Below are 19657 nucleotides of genomic sequence, written 5' to 3' on the forward strand. Positions count from 1 at the left end.
AAGGTTTTTGGTTTCCACATGTGTGTGATGTGACAGTTTGAAACTATAAAAGGAGTATCGTGTTTTCAAATAAAGTTAGTCGCGAGTCTGCGCTTGTTGTGTTATCTTCTTGTCCTTGTCTTCTTGTGCGCAGTACCCCCCCTTGTATTCACCAAAGTCGGATACTTTTCTAACAGACCTCGTATATAAGCTATGTGTGCGCCCGTAAATAAACAGTTGACAGTCAGCGCTGTGTTCGTCCTTCTTCTCTTTGTGCTTATTTTCTTTGTCCGTGTGCCGTTGCGTTGAAATACTATGAGATTAAATCAAGCACACCAACTTGCCCATGGACTAACTCTACTAAATTAAGAATGAGGTGGAGAGCATTTGGCAGGTTCTCTCAGATCATGAATTGCAGTTTACCAAAGCCAATGGTGAATGCGTCACCAGTCTGAAAAGGTCTTACATGTCGCCGTAAATATATTCACACTCGTGTAAGAGTCGCGCTTTTACAGCGCCCGTTCCCGTAGTGAAGTTCCCCGGCTATGCGTCGAGCGACCACAACCAAATACGAGCGTCCGCGGCCAGGTGACCATCCCCTGCCTCGCGCTAATTTCTTTGTCGTCAGGTGGGGCTCAGTGTCGATATACGCCACCTACATGGATGCCACAGCAACCATGGGCGTCCAGAAGGGGGGCCTGGGAGGGCGGCTGCCCCCCCCCCCTTGAATTTCGGACATTTTTTATGCACTACTAGAAAACAACTACACAGCTCGATTAGCACGCTTAGGTGATATTAACGCGTAGTTTAGACCACAAATAGTTCCTTTTTGGTGCTAACCTACCTCCTCCCCCACCCCCGCCCATCGGGCCCCCCCCCCCCCTGTAAAAATTAATGCAGACGCCTTTGACGGCAACCTTTAAATCTGCGCAATAGAAGCCGCCGGAGTTATCTAAAAGCTTCCAGCTTTGTCATTGCGCATGAGTCGCAATTCGGGAGTGCCATTTATGCAGCCAAGGTGGAGCGTCGTACTCTGAACGCTGCTTATATGCGGAAGACCAGAAACACGAATGTGCGGCAATCGCGATGAGGACGAACGCTCTCGGGACGCTTCCCGCAAGAGTGCTGGACAACCAGATGCATAGGTACAGGGCAACGCATTTCTTACACCATAATGCATCTTTGTCAGCGTGTAAAAACACGGTCTGCACAGGCTTCACACACTCGAGCGGGCAGTGGCATTGCCAGTTGGAGCCATTCCAAACTAAATGACCTTTCACGTCGCTTTTACCAAGGGTCTAATTACTATTTTAGTTTTAGTGCGCCGGCACTCACACCCGTGTTCAAGGAACGAGACGTTTGTCCTTCCGTACCACTGGAAGGTGCCAGCCTGCCCAGGTGTATATACACATAATTGGGCTAATGTGTAACTTGCATCTGGTTACACCCACCAATACGGTTAGCCGCCGCGGTGGCTCAGTAGCTATGGTGCTCGGCTGCTGGCCCGAAAGACGCTGGTTCGATCCCGGCCGCGGCGGCTGAATTTCTTTGGAGGAGAAATTCGAGGCCCGTGTACTGTACGATGTCAGTGCACGTTAAAGAACCCCAGGTGGTCGAAATTTCCGGAGCCCTCCACTACGGCGTCTCTCATAGCCTTAGTTGCTTTGGGACGTTAAACCCCATAAACCAACCAAACCAACCAACCAATACGGTTACTACGCAGTTAACAGGTGTTTGCTATCTGCTACGATGGGCTTATTGTGATAAACGTCACAAGTTCACGTGCCCTAGGTGGCTTGTGGGTCGCCTGCTTCTCGTCTTACAAAACGCCGCTGCCGACGACGACGCTTCATTTTCTGAAGAGTGAGAGCCGTGACTGTTGTGCATGAATAGAAGGCTATAATATTGTGTCCTCTATCTACTGTGCTTTATCCATACGATGCAAGCACACAGAGCACACTGAGGGAATTTGATACACCATTTTCATCATATAGCAATATAATGAATAACAATGCATAACCACGCAAATCGACAGTCATGTTCTTCTTCTAAAATTTTGACGCAGTGCCACCCTCACAGCAAAGCGGCACTTTTCTACTCAGCTTTTCGCCCCAGCTGTTCCGAATAAGAACGAAGGCAAAGACATGTGTGCTTATAGTTTCATGATTTGGCGCTTAATTTTAAGTATAGTTTGGTCGGTGGTGCTTCGCGTACACGCCCCAAGGGCGTCGCTGCAAAGTAGCGGTCGCCTGCTCTATTCATCGCTCACTTCGCTGTTGAAGGCGTTGAAGACATCAACCGTATACCTTCACTTTAACATGCAGCTACTATGCTCCGGTGACAGCCGCGGATAGCTCCAAAGCACCTTCCTTGGGCCTTTGATGCGGAGCGCGCTTAGCACTAGTGGCACCGAACAAGCTGCTCTCCTGCAGAAGTGCCTGGCTGCAGGGGTACATACTGCGAATGAGGATGCATGCAATCTTTCTTTTTGCGCAGCATGCGAACGTCGTAAGAAGCTATTGTCCCCTCTAGGCTGAACGCCTAGAACATGAGCTGAGTTCTGTAGCGCCAAGACATAGTTGCACAGAGACAAAAGCTACGTGCGATATTAGTCCTATGCGCAGCCCGAACGGAATTATGCATCGTCACCGTCGGAGTACGGCCTGTCGAAGGCAGCTGTTGCTGTTTGGCCGTACCCCATCGAACGTGCAACGAGTGAGAAATTATACTCTCGCTAAAATCGGTTTATAGGCTGTCAAGAAGGGAGAAGCTGGCATAACACGAGTGTATGAGGTACCATGCGACGGTGTCCTACTGGGAGCTATTTTCAGACAGATATCACCAGAAGTGCATTCTTCTCTTGTCTGTCTTGGCACTGAAACTCTCCTATACGAATAGCCAACGCCTAATAGTTGCGGTCAAAGACAGTGTTTTCGCTGTTCTGCCAACGTAGACATGTCGGAAAACTTTAGCGCCATTTACACAGGACTGCCACTCCTGTGGATTGCGTCTGTCTGAAAATGACTCCCCGGAGGACGCCACCTCCCCGTGTATGCAGCTCCATCTAGGATCAATGAACATCGATAACCAACATCATCATCATCAGCCTGACTCCGTCCACTGCAGTTCAAAAGTGTTCTGTTCTAAGCAGCAGACCGACGCTTCAGTGGCAGCAACGCAAAAAGCTCTTTATTCGAGGCAGCAGCGTATTTTTATAGATAACGCTACATGCCAGTCAGGCACACGTCATTGCTGGTACAATCTTATCAGACCGACTGGCTGATACAGAACATTCCTCCCTCCTTAATCAAAGCTACACGCGTTTCTTTCCGCGTTCATAACTGGAGGCTTGATAGCGATCAGGAGGACGTCTTGTGCGATTACTTCTTCGCAAATGGGCCTCTTCGGGTGTAGCTATGGTTGATGCGATGGGACTTGAAGGCTGCGCTGCCATGTGTCTTGCCTCAGGCTGCGATACCGGTTCCTCATTTGAAGTGGTGTCATCTAAGCGAACATCCTCAAGCTTGTCCGCAGTGGGATCACTAATCATGGAGCCAGCAGAGGGATCTTTTTCCGAGGGAGCTGATGGCAAGTCTCGCTGAACAGCGGCACTTGGAGTGGACTCAGGATGCGCTTCTTTTGCGACGTCCGGATGGAGTGATGACTTTGCACCCGATATCCAGCTTGGTCTCAAGTGGTCGATATGCACAAAACAAAACTGGTCACCGACTTTGACAACAAACGTAGAGTCGCTTACGCGTTGCATTACGACCGCTTCCTCCCATGACAGGGTTTCCCCTCTCGTAGTCTTGACGAGAACTGCATCACCGGCTTCCATCTGCGGGTCCCTTCCTCGGCCCTCGTTGCGATGAGTGGTGCCTCTGGCTTGGCGGCTGTGCATGTCCTGCACAAAACTTGGCTTCAGGAGCGAGAGCTTCACTCGGGGTTGTCGTTTCAGGAACAGCTCAGCCGGCGTTCTTCCTGTTACGGAATTCGGGGTGTTCCTGTAAGCAAGCAATCCCGCGAGAAGAGGTGAAATTGGAGAACTCTTGCGCAGTAAACTGAGGTGCATTATCACTGATCAGTTCCTCCGGGTAGCCATACGCTGCAAATATCTCTTTGAGACAGTCGATTGTTTTCGACGTCGTCGTAGTGCGGAGGCATTTTACTTCTATCCGCTTTGAGTAAGAGTCTACTCGAAGGAACAAGTTCGAGCCATCCTTCATGGCGAAATCGACATGGATTCTCTGCCAAACACGAGTTGGATAAGTCCATGGATGCAATGGCCCTGGTGCCTTTGCAGGCATGGTCGTTTGGCACACTGTACATTGGCGGACAGTGTCTTCAATGTTCTTGTATGTCAACGGCCACAAAACAAACGACCTAGCAAGCATTTTCATTCTTTGCATTCCAGGGTGTTCTTCATGTAGCAATGTTAATACTGCCTCTCTAAGTTCGTCCGGAATGATCACTCGCTAGCCCCACGTGATGCAGCCTTGCTCATACGATAGTTCGTTTCGACGAACGTCAAAGGGCTGAAATTTATCATCGGGGTGTGCGGGCCAGCCAGATAAGGTGAACTGCACGACTTTGGGAAGAAGGCGATCCCTTTTAGTCGCAGCAGAAACCTAGCTGGCTCGCAGTGGGAGGCGTTGATTCAAACACTGCAATACATTTTTCAGTGTCGTCTTTATGTTCAAAAGGGTTGAAAATTCTATATTTTTTGTGCTTTTAATAAACTTTTTCAGTTGTTAGTGAGCACTTGTGTTGTTGTCACTCTGTCTCTGTCCCTGTCCCTGTGGTGCCACACCAGTATGAATTCGTCTTTATGCTTGACAAGAAGTGGAAACCTTGAAAGAGCGCCGGCACTTCCATGTTTTTGCCGTTCCTGTAGCGCAGTGTGTACTGATAAGCTGCTAAGGTGATAGCCCAACGCTGAGTCCTATCTGCAGCCAAAGAAGGAATTGGTTTATCTGATGCCAAGATCCCCAACAGTGGTTGGTGGTCTGTATACAGCATGAATTTACGCCCGTACAGGTATCTATGAAACCTGCTCAGACCAAAAATTAAGGCTAGGGCTTCCTTCTCGCCTTGCGCATAGTTGCGCTCCGCTGCACTTAACGTTCTGGAGGCAAATGAAATGGGTCTTTATGAGCCATCAGGCATGACGTGAAAAATTACTGCCCCAAAACCGTAGTCCGACGCGTCGCAGCTTAAACCGATTGGCTTTTTCATGTCGTAAAAAGTCAGGACTTGGCTGTCGATGAGGCGCTGCTTGGCTTCCACGAATGATCTTGAACATTCGTCCGTCCACGCCCAACGTATGTCTTTTTTTAGCAGATCGTACATTGGTGCAGCTACTGTGGCTAAACCTTTGATGAATTTGGCGTAGAAATTCAGCAGACCCAAGAAGGCTCGTAGATCAGTTACGTTGCTTGGCTGAGGTGCTTCCGTGATGGCTTTTATCTTTGTTGAAGTTGGAAAATTGCCATCAGCTGTCACTTTGTGTCCAAGATAAACGATGGACTCCTTGAAAAATTCACACTTCTGTTCTTTTACAGTGACATTGTGCTTTGTCAGTCGTTGAAGTGCCTTTTCCACAGTTTCTTGACAGTCGTCTATATTGTCGCCTACGACGACGACGTCGTCGATATAGCAACCCACTTTTGGAATCCCTTTTAAGACTTCGTCCATTAACGACTGAAAGATAGCGGGTGCGCTAGAGATGCCGAATGGTAGGCGCTGAAACTGGAATAATCCGAGATGAGTGTTTACGGTTAGCAGTGCTTTGCTTTCCTCAGCAAGCGGCACTTCCTGATAGGCTTGTGATAAATCCAGGACGCAAAATATTTTATCTCCTTCGAGCATGGAATACAAATCTTCCGGCAATGGCAAAGGGTAGTGGTCAGTTTTTAGAACAGGATTAACCGTGACTTTGTAGTCGCCGCATAACATTAATCCTGCGCCGCCTTTCTTCGCGCCCACTACCAGAGGCGTTGCCCAGTCACTTCTCGTGACCCTCTTTAGTATTCCGGCTTGCTCGAGCTTTTCCAGCTCCTTTGTTACTTCCTCTTTGATGGCAAATGGTATTGGCCGTGCTTTTGAGAACACTCGTTGAGCCCCTTCCTTCACAAAAATGCGAGCTTCGAAGTTTTTGACGACTCCCGGGGTGCTCTTGAAAACCTCGGGATACTTTTTCCGTAAGGCTTCTACCCTCTGCTCCAATGACTTATCCGGGGACAGGCTGTATACTGCTTTCCAGTTTATCTGCAGTTTTTCCAGCCAGTCTCTTCCCATGAGAGCGGGCATCGGCGTTCCGTTTCCCTTCACTACCACTACGGGCAAAGAGATTTCGCTTGCGTCCTGCTTGACTAAGACGTTTGCTTTCCCAAGTACCTTCAGCTTTTCTCCGATGTAAGTGTGCAACGACACATTGGATTCCACGCATTTTACATGCGGGAAATACTGCTTACAGAACTGCTCTAGTACGATCGTGACTGCTGCACCTGTGTCAATTATCATCGAAACAGTCTTCCCTTCAATGTTCAGGTCGACGCTGTAGCCCCTTGAACTTTTGCCCGAGAAGAACACAGTTTGACAACTCAAGTCTTAGGATTCGTTGTCCGTGGTGTCGACGTATCTGACAGCTTTTGCTTCGGCTCCGCTTTTGCAGACGGCTTGCAAATGTCCTTTTTGTCACAATTTCTTCAGGTGTGGTTGCGATACCAAGATTTTTCTCCCGCATGACGCTTTCCGCAGCGCTTGCAAGCACTTCGCCGCTCTTCCTCTCGTTTATCTTTTGACCATGCAACCGTCCCCGATTTCCTTTCCTTATCATGGCGACGGTCGCCCTGAATGACGTCGACGCTGCACGGTTTTGTGTCAAACTCATGCATTTGCTTCGCCTGGTGTGCCGCTAGCTCTTTTTCTAGCCCCGTTTTGCACGCCAGCTCGAACGTCAAGTCAGCCTGTGCAAAAAGAGCCCGTTGCTTTTCCTCGTCACGCAAACCAGCTACAAGCCTGTCCCTTAAGGCATCATTTAAAAACGTGTCGAAATTGCAATCTCTTGCAAGATGCTTCAGTTCAGTGATGAAACCTTTGACGCTTTCATTTTCTTGCTCCATTCGGCGATTAAATTAACGCCCTGCGATAATTGAATGAGCTTGGCTGAAATGAGCTTCCAGAAGCTGTTTAATTTCTTCGAAGGTCTTCTGAGAAGGCAAATGAGGCACAATTATCTTCTTTCGCTATTCGTATGCTTGCGCACCGAGTACGTTCAGAAACAACTTCACTTTCTTGTCTGCACAGACATCATTTATTTCTACGAAGCTCTCGAAGCGTTCAAAATAAGAGCGTATGTTTTCGATTTTCGGGTTGAATTCGGGCATTCTGCCCAGCTTAGGAGCATGTCCAGGTTCTGCCATAATGAGCCAATTTCACTTATCTGCCCAGCTGGTTTCCTCGATGTGGCTTGTCCGTGTTGCCGGTTCTTGTTCGCTTGCTCCCGCCAGCAGCTGAAGTTCATGCAAGGGCTCCGTGATGCCTTGCTTCCTCGCGACGTTCTTGCGCTGCTCCTGGCTGCCGATGAAATCGTGGCTGCAAGGGCTCCGTGTCACCTTGCACCGTAGGCGGTTCAGCCTCGTGACTGCTGCTGGCCGGCGGCGGTTTACTGCGCGCCGGACCTCATCCTCGTCGCCAGATGTTCTGTTCTAAGCAGCAGACGCATCAAAGAGGCTCTCCCATGTCTCTCCATTTAAGCCTGTCCTTTACCAGCTGCGGCCACCGTATCCCTGCAACTTCGTAATCTCTTCCGCCCCCCGAAACGGTGGCCTTGTGGCAGAGCATTCGCATCGCATTCGGGTGGTGCTGGGTTCGATCCCCGGTACCGCCTGGTACCGACCGGTTCGATAATGGGTATAAGATTTCCCCGGGTCTGGTGCTCGGCTTTTCAGGGGTCAGATGCTTGGGAAGAGGGCCTTCGACCAAATTATAACCAATTGATAACCAATTTATAACTCATTGATAACCAATTGAGCATTACAAAATCTGAGGCATCGGTGAAGTTGTAGAATTAAGAAAACCCCGTGGAATGTCATCTCCCTAGTACTGATGTTGAGGACCTCTCGTATTTAATTCGGCGACTTAATGAAGTACGAAAAATTCCACATATTTGATGAGCAGGATAGAAGGATTTTCGTTTAGACATTGGATGGTTCTCTTGATGCGTTTCTGGAAAATATGTAGCTTAACTTGACGCTACTGTAATTGTTCACTAGAGCCTCTTGTTCATGAAATGGGCAGGAATATGTCTCTTTGTCCGTTTTTTTTCTTGAGATTTTTGGAGAGTAACTCTAGCTTGGAATTCAAGAGCCTTGTTCGTGTTGAAGTCCCGGCCTCGCTTAGTCTAATTTCAAGAATGTGATAACTGTTTTACGGTTGACAGATGTAATGAAGGTGTTTAAATATAGCAAAGAATGATTAAATATCACAAATGAGGTTCACCGTAGACCTCCTCATTATGGGTTATTAAATTTTGCTTCTGTGCATTGGAATCAATGAACAGCGGCATCACAGTCTCATGCTTAAAGCCCGCTGTGTTGAACTCATCACAAAAAAGCACCAAACAAATTGGCCTATTCATGTTAAAACTCGAACAGAAAGCGGTTAGCCCAGCATGTCTGATTTCTGCAGGAAGTGAAAAAGTTATTGGGTAGGCAAAGTACATAGGTGAGACAGGAATAAACGATCGAGACAGGAGAGAGCTCTGTACTTTGTTAGTCTCCCGCAAGCTATAGGGAAGGCCATCGGGACACATGACACTTTCAGCCACGTTTATAAGCTACTGTCGAGCTTCTGTTTATAAGTTACTGTAAGCTGGGCGTAAAAGAGAAGCCAGGAGTCAGCGGATGCACAGGATAACGTGTATGTACATTAAATATTCTCAGTATGTTGCTTGCAGAGTTGTAGTTTGGTTTGGTGAAATATTTTAGAGGAATACCGAAAGGTTAAGCGGATTCCTAATGAGGAGTAATTACTCATTGATATCACCCCAAACGTAGGCAGAAAGATACAAACGAAGGGTATACAGCTTACACAGCACCTTCGTAGTGTGCGAAAAAAATATTACCCTTAATTTATGGGTTGATTTCTTAATTTACGAGTGGAAGCAGTGATTGTTTTAGAAAAAACACTATTCCATCATGAGGGCTACGCAAAAAAAGCTGCCACTTGGCGGCTTGACGAGTCCGCAGCCCCATCTTCAGTTCGCAGCTTCATGTACATTAGCTGCCCATTGATAAAACTCTCGCAAATCTGATTGTGCTTTATTGTCTTCCAGAAAAAATCATTCGTTCTGCCATCGTGATCAAGTGACGCGGGAGATATTAATTGTTAATCAAGCTCTCTGGAAAAAAACTACTTCATTATTGTCAGACGATGTCTGCGATTTGTTTTCCCGCTAAAGGCATGCACGTGCCATGTGTTTAGGATGGTACGTTACTTTGTAGTTCTTTGTTCATATATGCGGATAGAGTATGGACTTCTGAATAAAAATATTATTTGGGAGTACCGCTTCTTGTTCTTGCCTTCTCTATCTGTGTAGCGCTACTGCTTTCAGGATAGGGGCGAATAAATAGAGAAGACGTACAGCCTCCCTGATTTTTAATAATATAGCGCGAGCGTCGACCGAACTGCTGGTCAGCGCCTTATAACGGCGATAAGCGTGCAACGAGGCGAGAGTTCGCGCACGCGCACGAAGGCAGAGTTTCGTCTGCTACGCTGTTCCGAGCACGAGGGCACACGCCCTGCCACAATATCAGTTCGCTAGATCCCGCCAAGCCGTAGAGCGCATGCGCATGATTAATATGTGAGACTGCATGAGACATGATTTCTTTCCCTCTTTTTTTTTTTGCCTACTACGGGAGGCCAGCCTGGCGATGCAAAGTTACGATAAGAAAAAATAAAAGGAAAGAAAGTATCACATATTAATCATGCGCATGCGCTCTACGACGTGGCGGGATTTAGCGAACTGATATTGTGGCAGGGCGTGTGTCCTCGTGCTCGGAACAGCGTAGCAGACGACGCTCTGCCTTCGTGCGCGTGCGCGAACTCTTGCCTTGTTGCACGCTTATCGCCGTTATAAGGCGCTGACCAGCAGTTCGGTCGACGCTCGCGCTATATTATTAAAAATCAGGGAGGCTGTACGTTCTGTTGAGCACCTCATTTACAACAAAATCTGTGGCATCAACTGAAATGTAGAGTTTGTGCAACAATGAACTTTTGTCCTCATTGCAGGTTTGGGCTACGGACTTATAGAGAACGCAATGGCCGTTACTGTTCGGATCTTCTTCCGGGAGCAGCGTGGCTTGGCGATGGGAGTGAAAGACGCAGGACGCACATTGTCTGTTCTCATATTTCCCTCCGTGGTATCCAGGCTGAACTCAGAGTACGGATTCAGGGGGGCTCTGCTGATGTGTGGCGCCCTCCTCATGAATGAAACTGCACTCATGCTGGTACTGCGACGGCCGCAGCTCATGCGAAGAGGTCCTTCTTCGGTCGACGATGGTTACAGCACTGCACAGCAGCCTTCTTCACAGATCAGGAGAGATGACTCCAAGCCGCTAAACGTAGACGAGAGAGTAGCTGGTAGAGACGGCTACGATGGGCCTTATCTATCTTTCAAAGAATGGAGACAGCCTTCCATAGCGGGAAGTGATGGAAGAAGTTCTGTGGATAATACTTTGCCACTTCATCAGAGCAACGAGAGTCCACGTATCGAACACTACACGTCCAAGAGCGACTTCACATTTATGAGCTCGAAAAACGCTGAGGCGAATAGAAATAGCATCTCAAATACTCAGCGGTCTTCCCAGTGTTCTGTGTCTTACTCGGAAAAGCTGTCTCTTCAACAGCTCAGCTCTTCAATCCCACACCAAGCAGCAGGACGGAATGGAACTAGCGACACGAACGCTCATTCTGCGTGTGACCAGAGACGAACAGACTGGGCCAGGCCACGCTGCAGAGAAGTGCTGACGCTCCTGGCCGACCCGACGTTTTACGTTCTCATCTTCCAGAACACCGTGACGGCTTACTGGGTTGTAGTGAACCGCTCGATAAGTGTCGACTACGCTCTAGACAAAGGGGTGCCGCCCGCACACGCTCAGTTAGTGGGCACCTATTCAGCAGCCACCGATCTCCTGCTGGGACATATAGCCATACCGTTCCTCGCTGACCGACGCTACTTCAAGAGAAGTGTGCTCGTTGCCCTCACCTTTGCACTGCTGTCGGCCACTCTGATCGCCATTACGTTCATGAATGGCTTTGCGCAGTTCTTGGCGGCATGGGTCACAGCGTCCTTCCTTCTCGCGGCGTCAGTGTCGTTTTCAGCAGTTCTAACTGAGTGGCTTGGAGTAGGCCGAATACCCATCACATGGGGAACGACGGGACTTGTGAATGGTCCTTTGCTCCTCGCCACTCCCTCCATAACAGGTAAGCCCACAACTACTTGAATAAACAGCACGAACGACGACAAGCACAAGAGACAAGGAAACAGACGACACAGCGCTGCTACTAACAACTGCGGGTTACTAACAACTTAGGACGACACAGCGCTGTGTTAGTAACCCTCAGTTGTTAGTAACAGCGTTGTGTCGTCCGTTTCCTTGTCTCTTGTGCTTGTCGTCGTTCGCGCTGTTTATTCAAGATGCTTAACCAACTAGCCCACCAAGAAGTGTTAACAAAACTACTATGGATTCTATTGCGGATTGTGTTTGAGACCGGGTAGATATTTTTGCATCGCAGTCAATGTGGAACAATGCATAAATCAGAAAATTATTTGCCACTTTGTGATGTTTGTTGTAGATTGCTCATTCTAGCGCTTGACTGCAATTAAAGTATACATAGCAAAACTCTTGACTCGAATTCCAAAGATGCGTTCTGTGGGCGTGCTCCGGACTGAAAACACGTGGTTTGAAGCTAGGTATAAGTGAGCATGCCCTGCTACTCTCATGAGGTTTCATCGCCTTTTCTATTTTTACTGGTTGCCGCCACTTTGGCAGCTGCTTTCGCAGTCCGTAGCGCGCACCTCAGGCGTTGTAGACACGTATTTTATTTTTTGCACTACCGCTTCACAGCATCCAGTTTAGCCTTTAGCAAACAAATTGACCACTGCGTTTGGAAAGCTGTAAAATATGGTTGGCTTGTAGTATTGCAATCTTATATTCATTCCTAGTTCTTCAAACGAGGCTTTATTTCTGAAATGTTCACTTCCTTCCAGAATACACCACATTGCGTGGGATTCTTTGGCCTAAAAATTGAACTTGCCCAATACAGGGTGTTTCGTGTTCTTTTAAACAAGTACACTAGGGACCTAAGTATGCCACGTTCGAGGAAAAGCTTTGGATGGCGAGACCTGAGCCACAGAAGGAACTGACGAACTTGAGGTACTGCATAATTTATCGTACACGAAAGCTGTCATCAGAAGGCAAGACTAAGTACAACCTCAAAGATAAGTAGCACAACGGAGAGATCATCCCAATGAAATTCAGCAGTTGTGTCGCGAAACTGATTCAGCTGATAATTTGTCATACCTGAAAAAGGCGGATGAATGGAATTGTTTCAGAGACCGTATATTGTCCGAGGATACTTTCTTTTTAGCCCTAGATCCTTCTTCGGCGTTCAATCCGTTTTTCAATCCCGGCTGCATTTCTTTAGCTGATTTCTTTTTATGAAGGTACAATAATTAAAGGCACTAGTTACATGCTAGTGCTTATCGATTCATAGAAAACTTGTGCACTGGAGTTCAGTGCTTTTTTTTCTTTTTCATCTCTCTTTGGACATTGTTCTTCATTTTCATTTTTTGGTACATCTGTATAACTTGCTGCGTGTTTCTGTGGCTATTTTGTATTGGAATTATTTTCTCTTTACTGCAATGCGGGATGGTGCTGTAGAATTTTGAATGAACGTTAACAATTAAAACTGTGAGACCACTGACCTACCCGCCCAGCTCGGCACATCGTTTAGCCTCACCGTCTTATATAATCGCTAAGGTGGGAAATTTTTTTTGCCACGAATAGAAAACTATATTGGTCACAATGCTCGAATATAGTTCCAAAATCAGTTCCGGCTAACTCAGTTCCTTTAATAAGTCGAACCAGCGTTGAGAGAAAAAAATTGTAAACCATGTGCTAAACCTAACTTACTATTTTTTTCTAAGGCTTTGGGCTTTCTTTTTTTTTTCGTAAGTAATTTGGACACACTTCCTTGTCTATATACGTACGAAGGAGCCCAGCAGTCGCCGAAACCAAAAAGCGCAGTGGAATATTTTTTATTTGTAATGTGGATATATGGGCTGTTAACAGTGTAACAATGCGGACTATCAAATTGCACTGTCACAGGTAAAACTAAACCCGTCATCCATGGTCCACCAAAGAACCCCTCTTTGAACATATCATCCTATTATTAATGATTATATGTCAAGATGCCGCCAGTGTCTTAGCTTAATGCATCACTGTCACAGCTTGTTTTTCAGAAATGATGTGCTACATTGTTGTCCACTTGGTCACCTTACATTTTGCGACGCCCGAAATACTAACAATGATAATGTCCAAATGCAGGTGGTATTGGGAAGTGAAGCATTGGTGTCAGTAATTTATTTTCCCACTGTAAGCAAAATACTGCAGCGAACAGCTACTGCATTCCAAAATGAACAGGTGCCGTTCACCTGTCACGCCCCATAGAGCTGCTCATCATGGAGAGACCACGCTCAGAGCACTGCTTGTTGTATCGAGAGAAGGATTAATTAGAAATTAAGAAGCAGTACACGCAGCATACGGTCGAGCCGATCTATATTCTCTATACTTCCTCCTCTCCTCTCGTACGCACGAGTGCGTGCAGCGCAACTGCCACACTTCATCTTCATCACATTTCCGCCGCACTTTAAAAACATTAGGCAGTAGCTTAGCTCCGGTTAAGCCCGGATGTACAAGCGAAAAGCTTCAGTTATGATTGGTTTGACGGCCGTCCACACACTTCCTGTACGAAGGCGGAGGAGGAGACGGAAATCGGCGTGGTTAAAACTGCCCGCAGGAATGCGGAGAGGAGGGTTGCCGGCTGCGACGCGGGCAACACGCGGCCGCAACGAAAGGTCAAACGGTGGACGACGAGGCAAAGCGCGCATGTGTAGCGACAGTCAGCTGGCGACGCACATGCGCAGTAACGCGCGGCTGCGCCGAAAGGTCAGGCGAAGGCGTCGGCGACGGCTGCGGCAGCGGCGAGGAGCGACCACCTGCGCGGCGCGTGACGTCACTCGGTTTCGCGCATGCGCATAACTCAGCAGTTCGGCTCCCGAGAAGTCCGCCTCTGACCAGCGTAGTGAAGCTTTTATTCAAAAAAATTCTAGTGAATGTCCTAATCAGCAGCTTAATATAGAACATTGTCTTTAAACCTTGCGGGTCGCTTCTTTTGGCGTATACTTCTGTGAGGCGGAGCAGGAAGTGAAGCCGCAATTGCCGCTGTTGATGTAAGTACACGAGGGTTGACGAGTGGCTGCCGGTTCTGGAGTGGGCGAAGCCAGGTGTGATGAAGGACCCGAGCTAAAATCAGCAGCTGACACCAGATGGGTAGAAGGCACGTCCAAAGATGAACCCTGGACCACAGTGCCAGGAATTTGGACAGGTCGGCGGCACTTTTTTGCAGTCGATAGGCGGCCAGATGTCAGCGAAAAGGGCCGGTGGAGCTGGGGAGGGCAGTTGCTGCTGAACCACTTCTGGACGAACAGCAGAAAACTTGGACGAGTGCCACACTCGCCCATCGTCCAGCAGATATGATGCAGGTCCACGTTGCTCCACAACCTTCAGAGGCTCCGAAAACCGAGCTGACAGTTTGCCTCGTACAGTGGGCTTGCGAACATGCGCGTACTGACCGATCTGGAAGTCACGACGCTTGGCGCCACTGCGCTGGTCCGTAATAAGCTTGTACTGCGCTTGCTTCTCCTCAAGCCTCTGCCCCAAAAGCTTAAGCACTTTTGTCTGATCCACTGGGAACCACTCATCCGGCAAGCCTACGACGCTGAGTCTAGTGCGGGGCAACCGGCCATGAAGCAGGACGGCTGGTGCCATTCCTGTCGTAGCGTGTGGCATAAAGCGGCAGACATCGGGGTAGTACACAGCAGCTGTACGTAGGTCGCGTCGCTCGCACAGAGCCAGCTGAATATAAGACCTGAGCACTCTATTGAATAGTTGAACTAGTCCATTGGCTTGGGGGGCACACCGACGAGTAACAATGGCGTATCCCCCGTTCGCGGAGGAAAATTTCCATGGCCACCGATGAGAATTGTGGTCCGTGATCAGACACAATCTTTTGAGGGTAGCCCTCACGAGCAAAAAGGCCTAGCAGAAATTGTTTAAGTGTTTCAGTTGTGATGGTATCAGCGAAGAAAACCTCTCGACACTTCAATAATCCATGAGAGTGATCGCGAAGCGGCAGCCACTAGGAGCTTGGGGGGAAGGGCCCACGATATCCATGTCAACCTTATCCCAAGGTTTCTGTGTTAAGCCGACACGTTGTAGAGGAGCTGCTACCGGAACAGCCGACTTGTCACAGAACTGGCACGCGACGCATGTCCGTACCAATTCTTCGACCTGCTTGTGCATTCGCGCCCACCAGTAGAGCTCTCGCGGCCGACTCTTCGTGCGGTTGATTCCGGGGTGTTACTCGTACGGAATGTCCATGAGGCGTCGTCGCAAACTTTCGGGAGCGACGAGTCTGTCACCTCTGTACAAGACGCCCTGCACGACGGACAGCTCCGAGCGGAGGAGGTAGTATGGCCTGAGGTTCTCCGGGAGGGATTTAAATGTGATGAAGACGATGTGTGGCAGGTGCGCTGCACGCACTTGCTCACACGAGAGAAGAGGGGTAAGTAGAGAGAATACAGAACGGCTTCACCCTATGCTGCATGTACTGCTTCTTAATTTCTAATTAAGTTTTTTTTACGATACAACACTGCTGTCCGGAACTTGCACTTAAGATTCTAAAGTGGCGGACCGATAAAAGAAAGAGTGCATAGAAGACCATTACTAACGTTGGTAATGCTTTAAAGGGGATTAGTTGGCTACCCATCTGAACAAACGTGTGCGCTAAATTCACAAGATGACACCGCGGTTAACCATATAAATCATATGAAACTTGTGCAATTTGTCTTTTTCCATGCTGCCATCTTGTGCAGAAGTTTGCTCAGTCGTGTGCTAACGTTGTCCTTGCCGGGAGAAAACAAGCAATTTCAATGCGGTGTGTACAAAAAAAAACATTCAACCATAAACTTAAAATGTTCCTTTATTGCAGCCAATCTAAGCGTACTCAACTGAGCTCTTTTTTGTAATGACAAAAAAAAACAGGATACCTGTTGCTTACTAAGAAAGAAATATTTGATTGGATAAATGAGAGCCCGGCGCAGAACATAACAAAAAGGGGAAATATATCCATCAAAATAGGAGAATAAAAATTCTTGAAAATACGTTTTATATGTTATTATGTAAGAAACCAGTCTGCACTGTTACAGAACTCTTCATAGTAAGCTTTCTGATCGGTCCAGGAAAAAAATCTATTGCCCGCGCGGAGCCTCTCGGCTACGATGCATTGCACCTGTGCACTCTAAACATTAATACGCCTATATGGGAGTAAAAAGGCAGTAAAGCTGTCCAGTTGCGCACTACTTTTTTGGAAAAGGGATTCGCTAGAGGACAACTCACTACCCTTCTACTCCTTTCTGATCAGAGTGCGCCAAAGTGGCCAGTGGTAGGAAAATCTTGAAATACAATTTCCTCAACAATAAATGAGTATTTATCTATCGGGGAAACGTCAACAGCGTCTGAAAGGGCCAGAAAACCAATTTCAGTGAGAACGTTAGTTTTATGGAGTTTTCCCCAATGTCTTTTTATGCTAGTTAACTTGGAGAGGTAATAATAGCTGTGTATTTGGTGCAAGCGCCCACAACAAATAGTCACTGTGTCCTGAATGTTTGTACGCTGGTGACTTAAATGTTTGTTTTCTCACGCAGGTTTCTTCAGGGACACCATGGGCTCTTACGATAACTTGGTTCGCCTCGTCGGAGGACTGGCTGCACTTACGGCGTTGCTGCTCCTTTTGCTACCCGTCTTTGGAAGTAGGAATATTCTTCTGACAGAGAAGAATAAAGCATCATAATGTTCACCCGAATAAGTTTGTTTTGTACACTATTTTTGGTCGTTTGCCCCCCCCCCCCCCTTCCCCCCCCCCTCATACTTCAGTTGACTTTTTTAAACAATGCGGTGTTTGCAGATTAAGCAGCTAAAAATCACCTTCCCAGGTTAGCTGCAGGCTAATGGAACCTCTTTTTGCTTTAGACTCAAACAAGCGATACCAGCTTGCCAATGGCAGCCGCTGTAGTTCGGTGGCCTTTGCGTTCGGCTGCTCGGCCTAAACCCTAGCGGTAAAATAAGGCGAAATTCAAAGGCGTTCATCTCCTGTGCGTAAAGCTGTGAGCACAGACAAGAGTGTTGATGACTCTTGACGGCTTTTCGCCCGCTAAGGTGCAGCGGCGAACATTGGCGAAGTAATGGGGCATCTTCAGCACTCAGCTTTGGACAGAAAGGAGAAAAACTATGCATGTCGATGAATGAGGTAAACGTGCCAATTAAGCAGTCATTGTGACAACGGTAAAATGCAATACAAGAAATTCCATACAAGCGCAATTTTCACCAGAATCTTGCAAAATTCTTAGCGCGAAAAACACGGACAGAAAGAGTAGACGACACGAGCGCTGTTTCACCAGAATATTGCTGATGACCGGAATTTTTTCATAAATCCTAATTTTGCATTGTAACAATCAATATATCCGCAGACCTACCCTTGGCAGACTTTCAGCTTTCTGTTATCAATGTTTTTCTTATGATGAAAACGTACCCAGTTGATTTTAAATGGCAGTCAGCTGTTCGTTATGAACGGTAGACTACCTTTAAAAGACAGATTTTGTTACCCATAGAAAAAATTGACAATTATCTTCGATATTTCTACAAGAATATATTCCAGAGCAGCCTCACAATTAAAACGTCCAAGAATCCTGTACTTGGAAAACAGCTCTACAGTAGCGCTGTGACTGAGCTACCAGTCACTACTAGCTACGCCAGAAGCGTGTGAATCTCACAGGCCTGGCACCAACACGACGTGGGCAGTCTGCTTCGTTGTGTCCACACAAAGCTGCAAAGCTGTTACCCTTGGCAAGAAACTGCTGCAGAATAAGCAGCGCCAAATTCCTGGCGAAGAGAACGCACCCTGGAGAGCCGCTCTCATCATCTGTGCGGCTTCCGTGGCCTGCACAGATATATTCTGCACACTGGGCTTCTGCTATACGTGTACTTTATGGAAGCTTTCGGCATAAACCGGGAGGCCGCTTCTTGAGAAGCCACCATCACGAGAGTACTGAATGATGTATCAAGTAAGATCATCGAAGAGCTTTTTACGCATCCTTACGGCTTGTCACGCTCGCTATCCATGCTTTTTGTGCTTTGATGCGAAAAAATGGTTTAAGGCAATGTAGGCAGAAAGCGACTGAAAGTGAGATCCAAAAGAGCTCGGGCGACTTCACGTACAATACAAAAGTAGCAGAGTTTCGCCTCCTTGTTCTTACTTCTTCCTGGCGCCAAGATGACTCGCGGCGCGCCGAGAACGGGCGCTAAAAGCATTTCACGCTTAAAAACGTGCAGCAATAGGACCACTGCAACAAACGGGGCCGCACTTTATTAGCGCGTGTCGAAAGCGCACCATGCGTGAGGCGAAATAACAACTGCCTTGCTGAAGTGACTCCAGTGCGGCGTTTCGTAATACACGACCACAGTTTCCCACTGTGTAAAAGATGAACTCAGACAAGGGCGAACAGATTATCTTGGTTGTGCGTTTCAGTTTTTAAGTTCCTTTCAAATGAGAGTGCAAGACAAGCATCAAGTATGACAATGCCTTAGCTCCTATCCGAAGTTCACAGGAGGCAGATTGTGTTGAAAATATTCACAGGGACTCCCCCTGTGAACACTACAAGCATTACACATCATACAGAAAGCACATATCAACACCACCATAAAGGCTGCTGATAATCCCTTCAGGCATTATGCGTAGGCACATTGCTGGTGCGTTCTCATCAACTGTGGACGCCTGCGCTTTTTACGTTAGCTCTGGTACGGCATCCCTCAGTGCGCCAATTTCTTTTGTTTGTGGGTTTGTACACGCAATGAAATCCTCTTATAGGAGACGTAATGTGCAGAGGCGGCATTATAATGAAGTGCCAAAATATGAAAAATTGCCCACCGAACCATTTCAAGTCAACCGTGCGATACAGCCGCAAGAAATTACTTTCAGGATGGAAGCCTCTGTACGTTTTCACATTCGCTCGGTGACAGCTCCGGTAAGCGCGCATTTTCTTTGGTTTGTTTTGCAAGGATGAGCGCTTTAAAAAGCCCAAAACGTGCATTTCTTACTCAATGAGTTCTTACGTAAGGAATCAATTCAAACTAGTATAACTGAGGCACTGAAACGTGTTGAGTGATGATGTGCTGAGTGAGGTCTCCACAGCAAATGCAGAACAAAGCATCTGGGAGGACGTCATTTCTCTTCTCTGCACACTTATCATGCTGCTCAGCAAAATCTCAAAGTG

At 47.5% G+C, this 19657-nt stretch overlaps 1 protein-coding gene across 1 annotated transcript in view; it reads left to right on the plus strand.

Annotated features, from left to right (window-relative positions):
- Positions 1-17178, plus strand: part of LOC149344657 (uncharacterized) — a 118975-nt gene extending 101797 nt beyond the window's left edge. Inside the window, exons 5-6 of the mRNA XM_089547273.1 lie at positions 10273-11466; positions 17033-17178. Of these exons, the coding sequence (XP_089403399.1) occupies positions 10273-11466; positions 17033-17178 (1340 nt within the window). The remainder of the gene's footprint in view (positions 1-10272; positions 11467-17032) is intronic.
- Positions 17179-19657: the final 2479 nt, after the last annotated feature.

Source organism: Amblyomma mixtum, chromosome 5 (genome assembly GCF_055824585.1).
Source record: "Amblyomma mixtum isolate Tamu chromosome 5, ASM5582458v1, whole genome shotgun sequence".
In the NCBI taxonomy this organism is placed as follows: Eukaryota; Metazoa; Arthropoda; class Arachnida; order Ixodida; family Ixodidae; genus Amblyomma; species Amblyomma mixtum.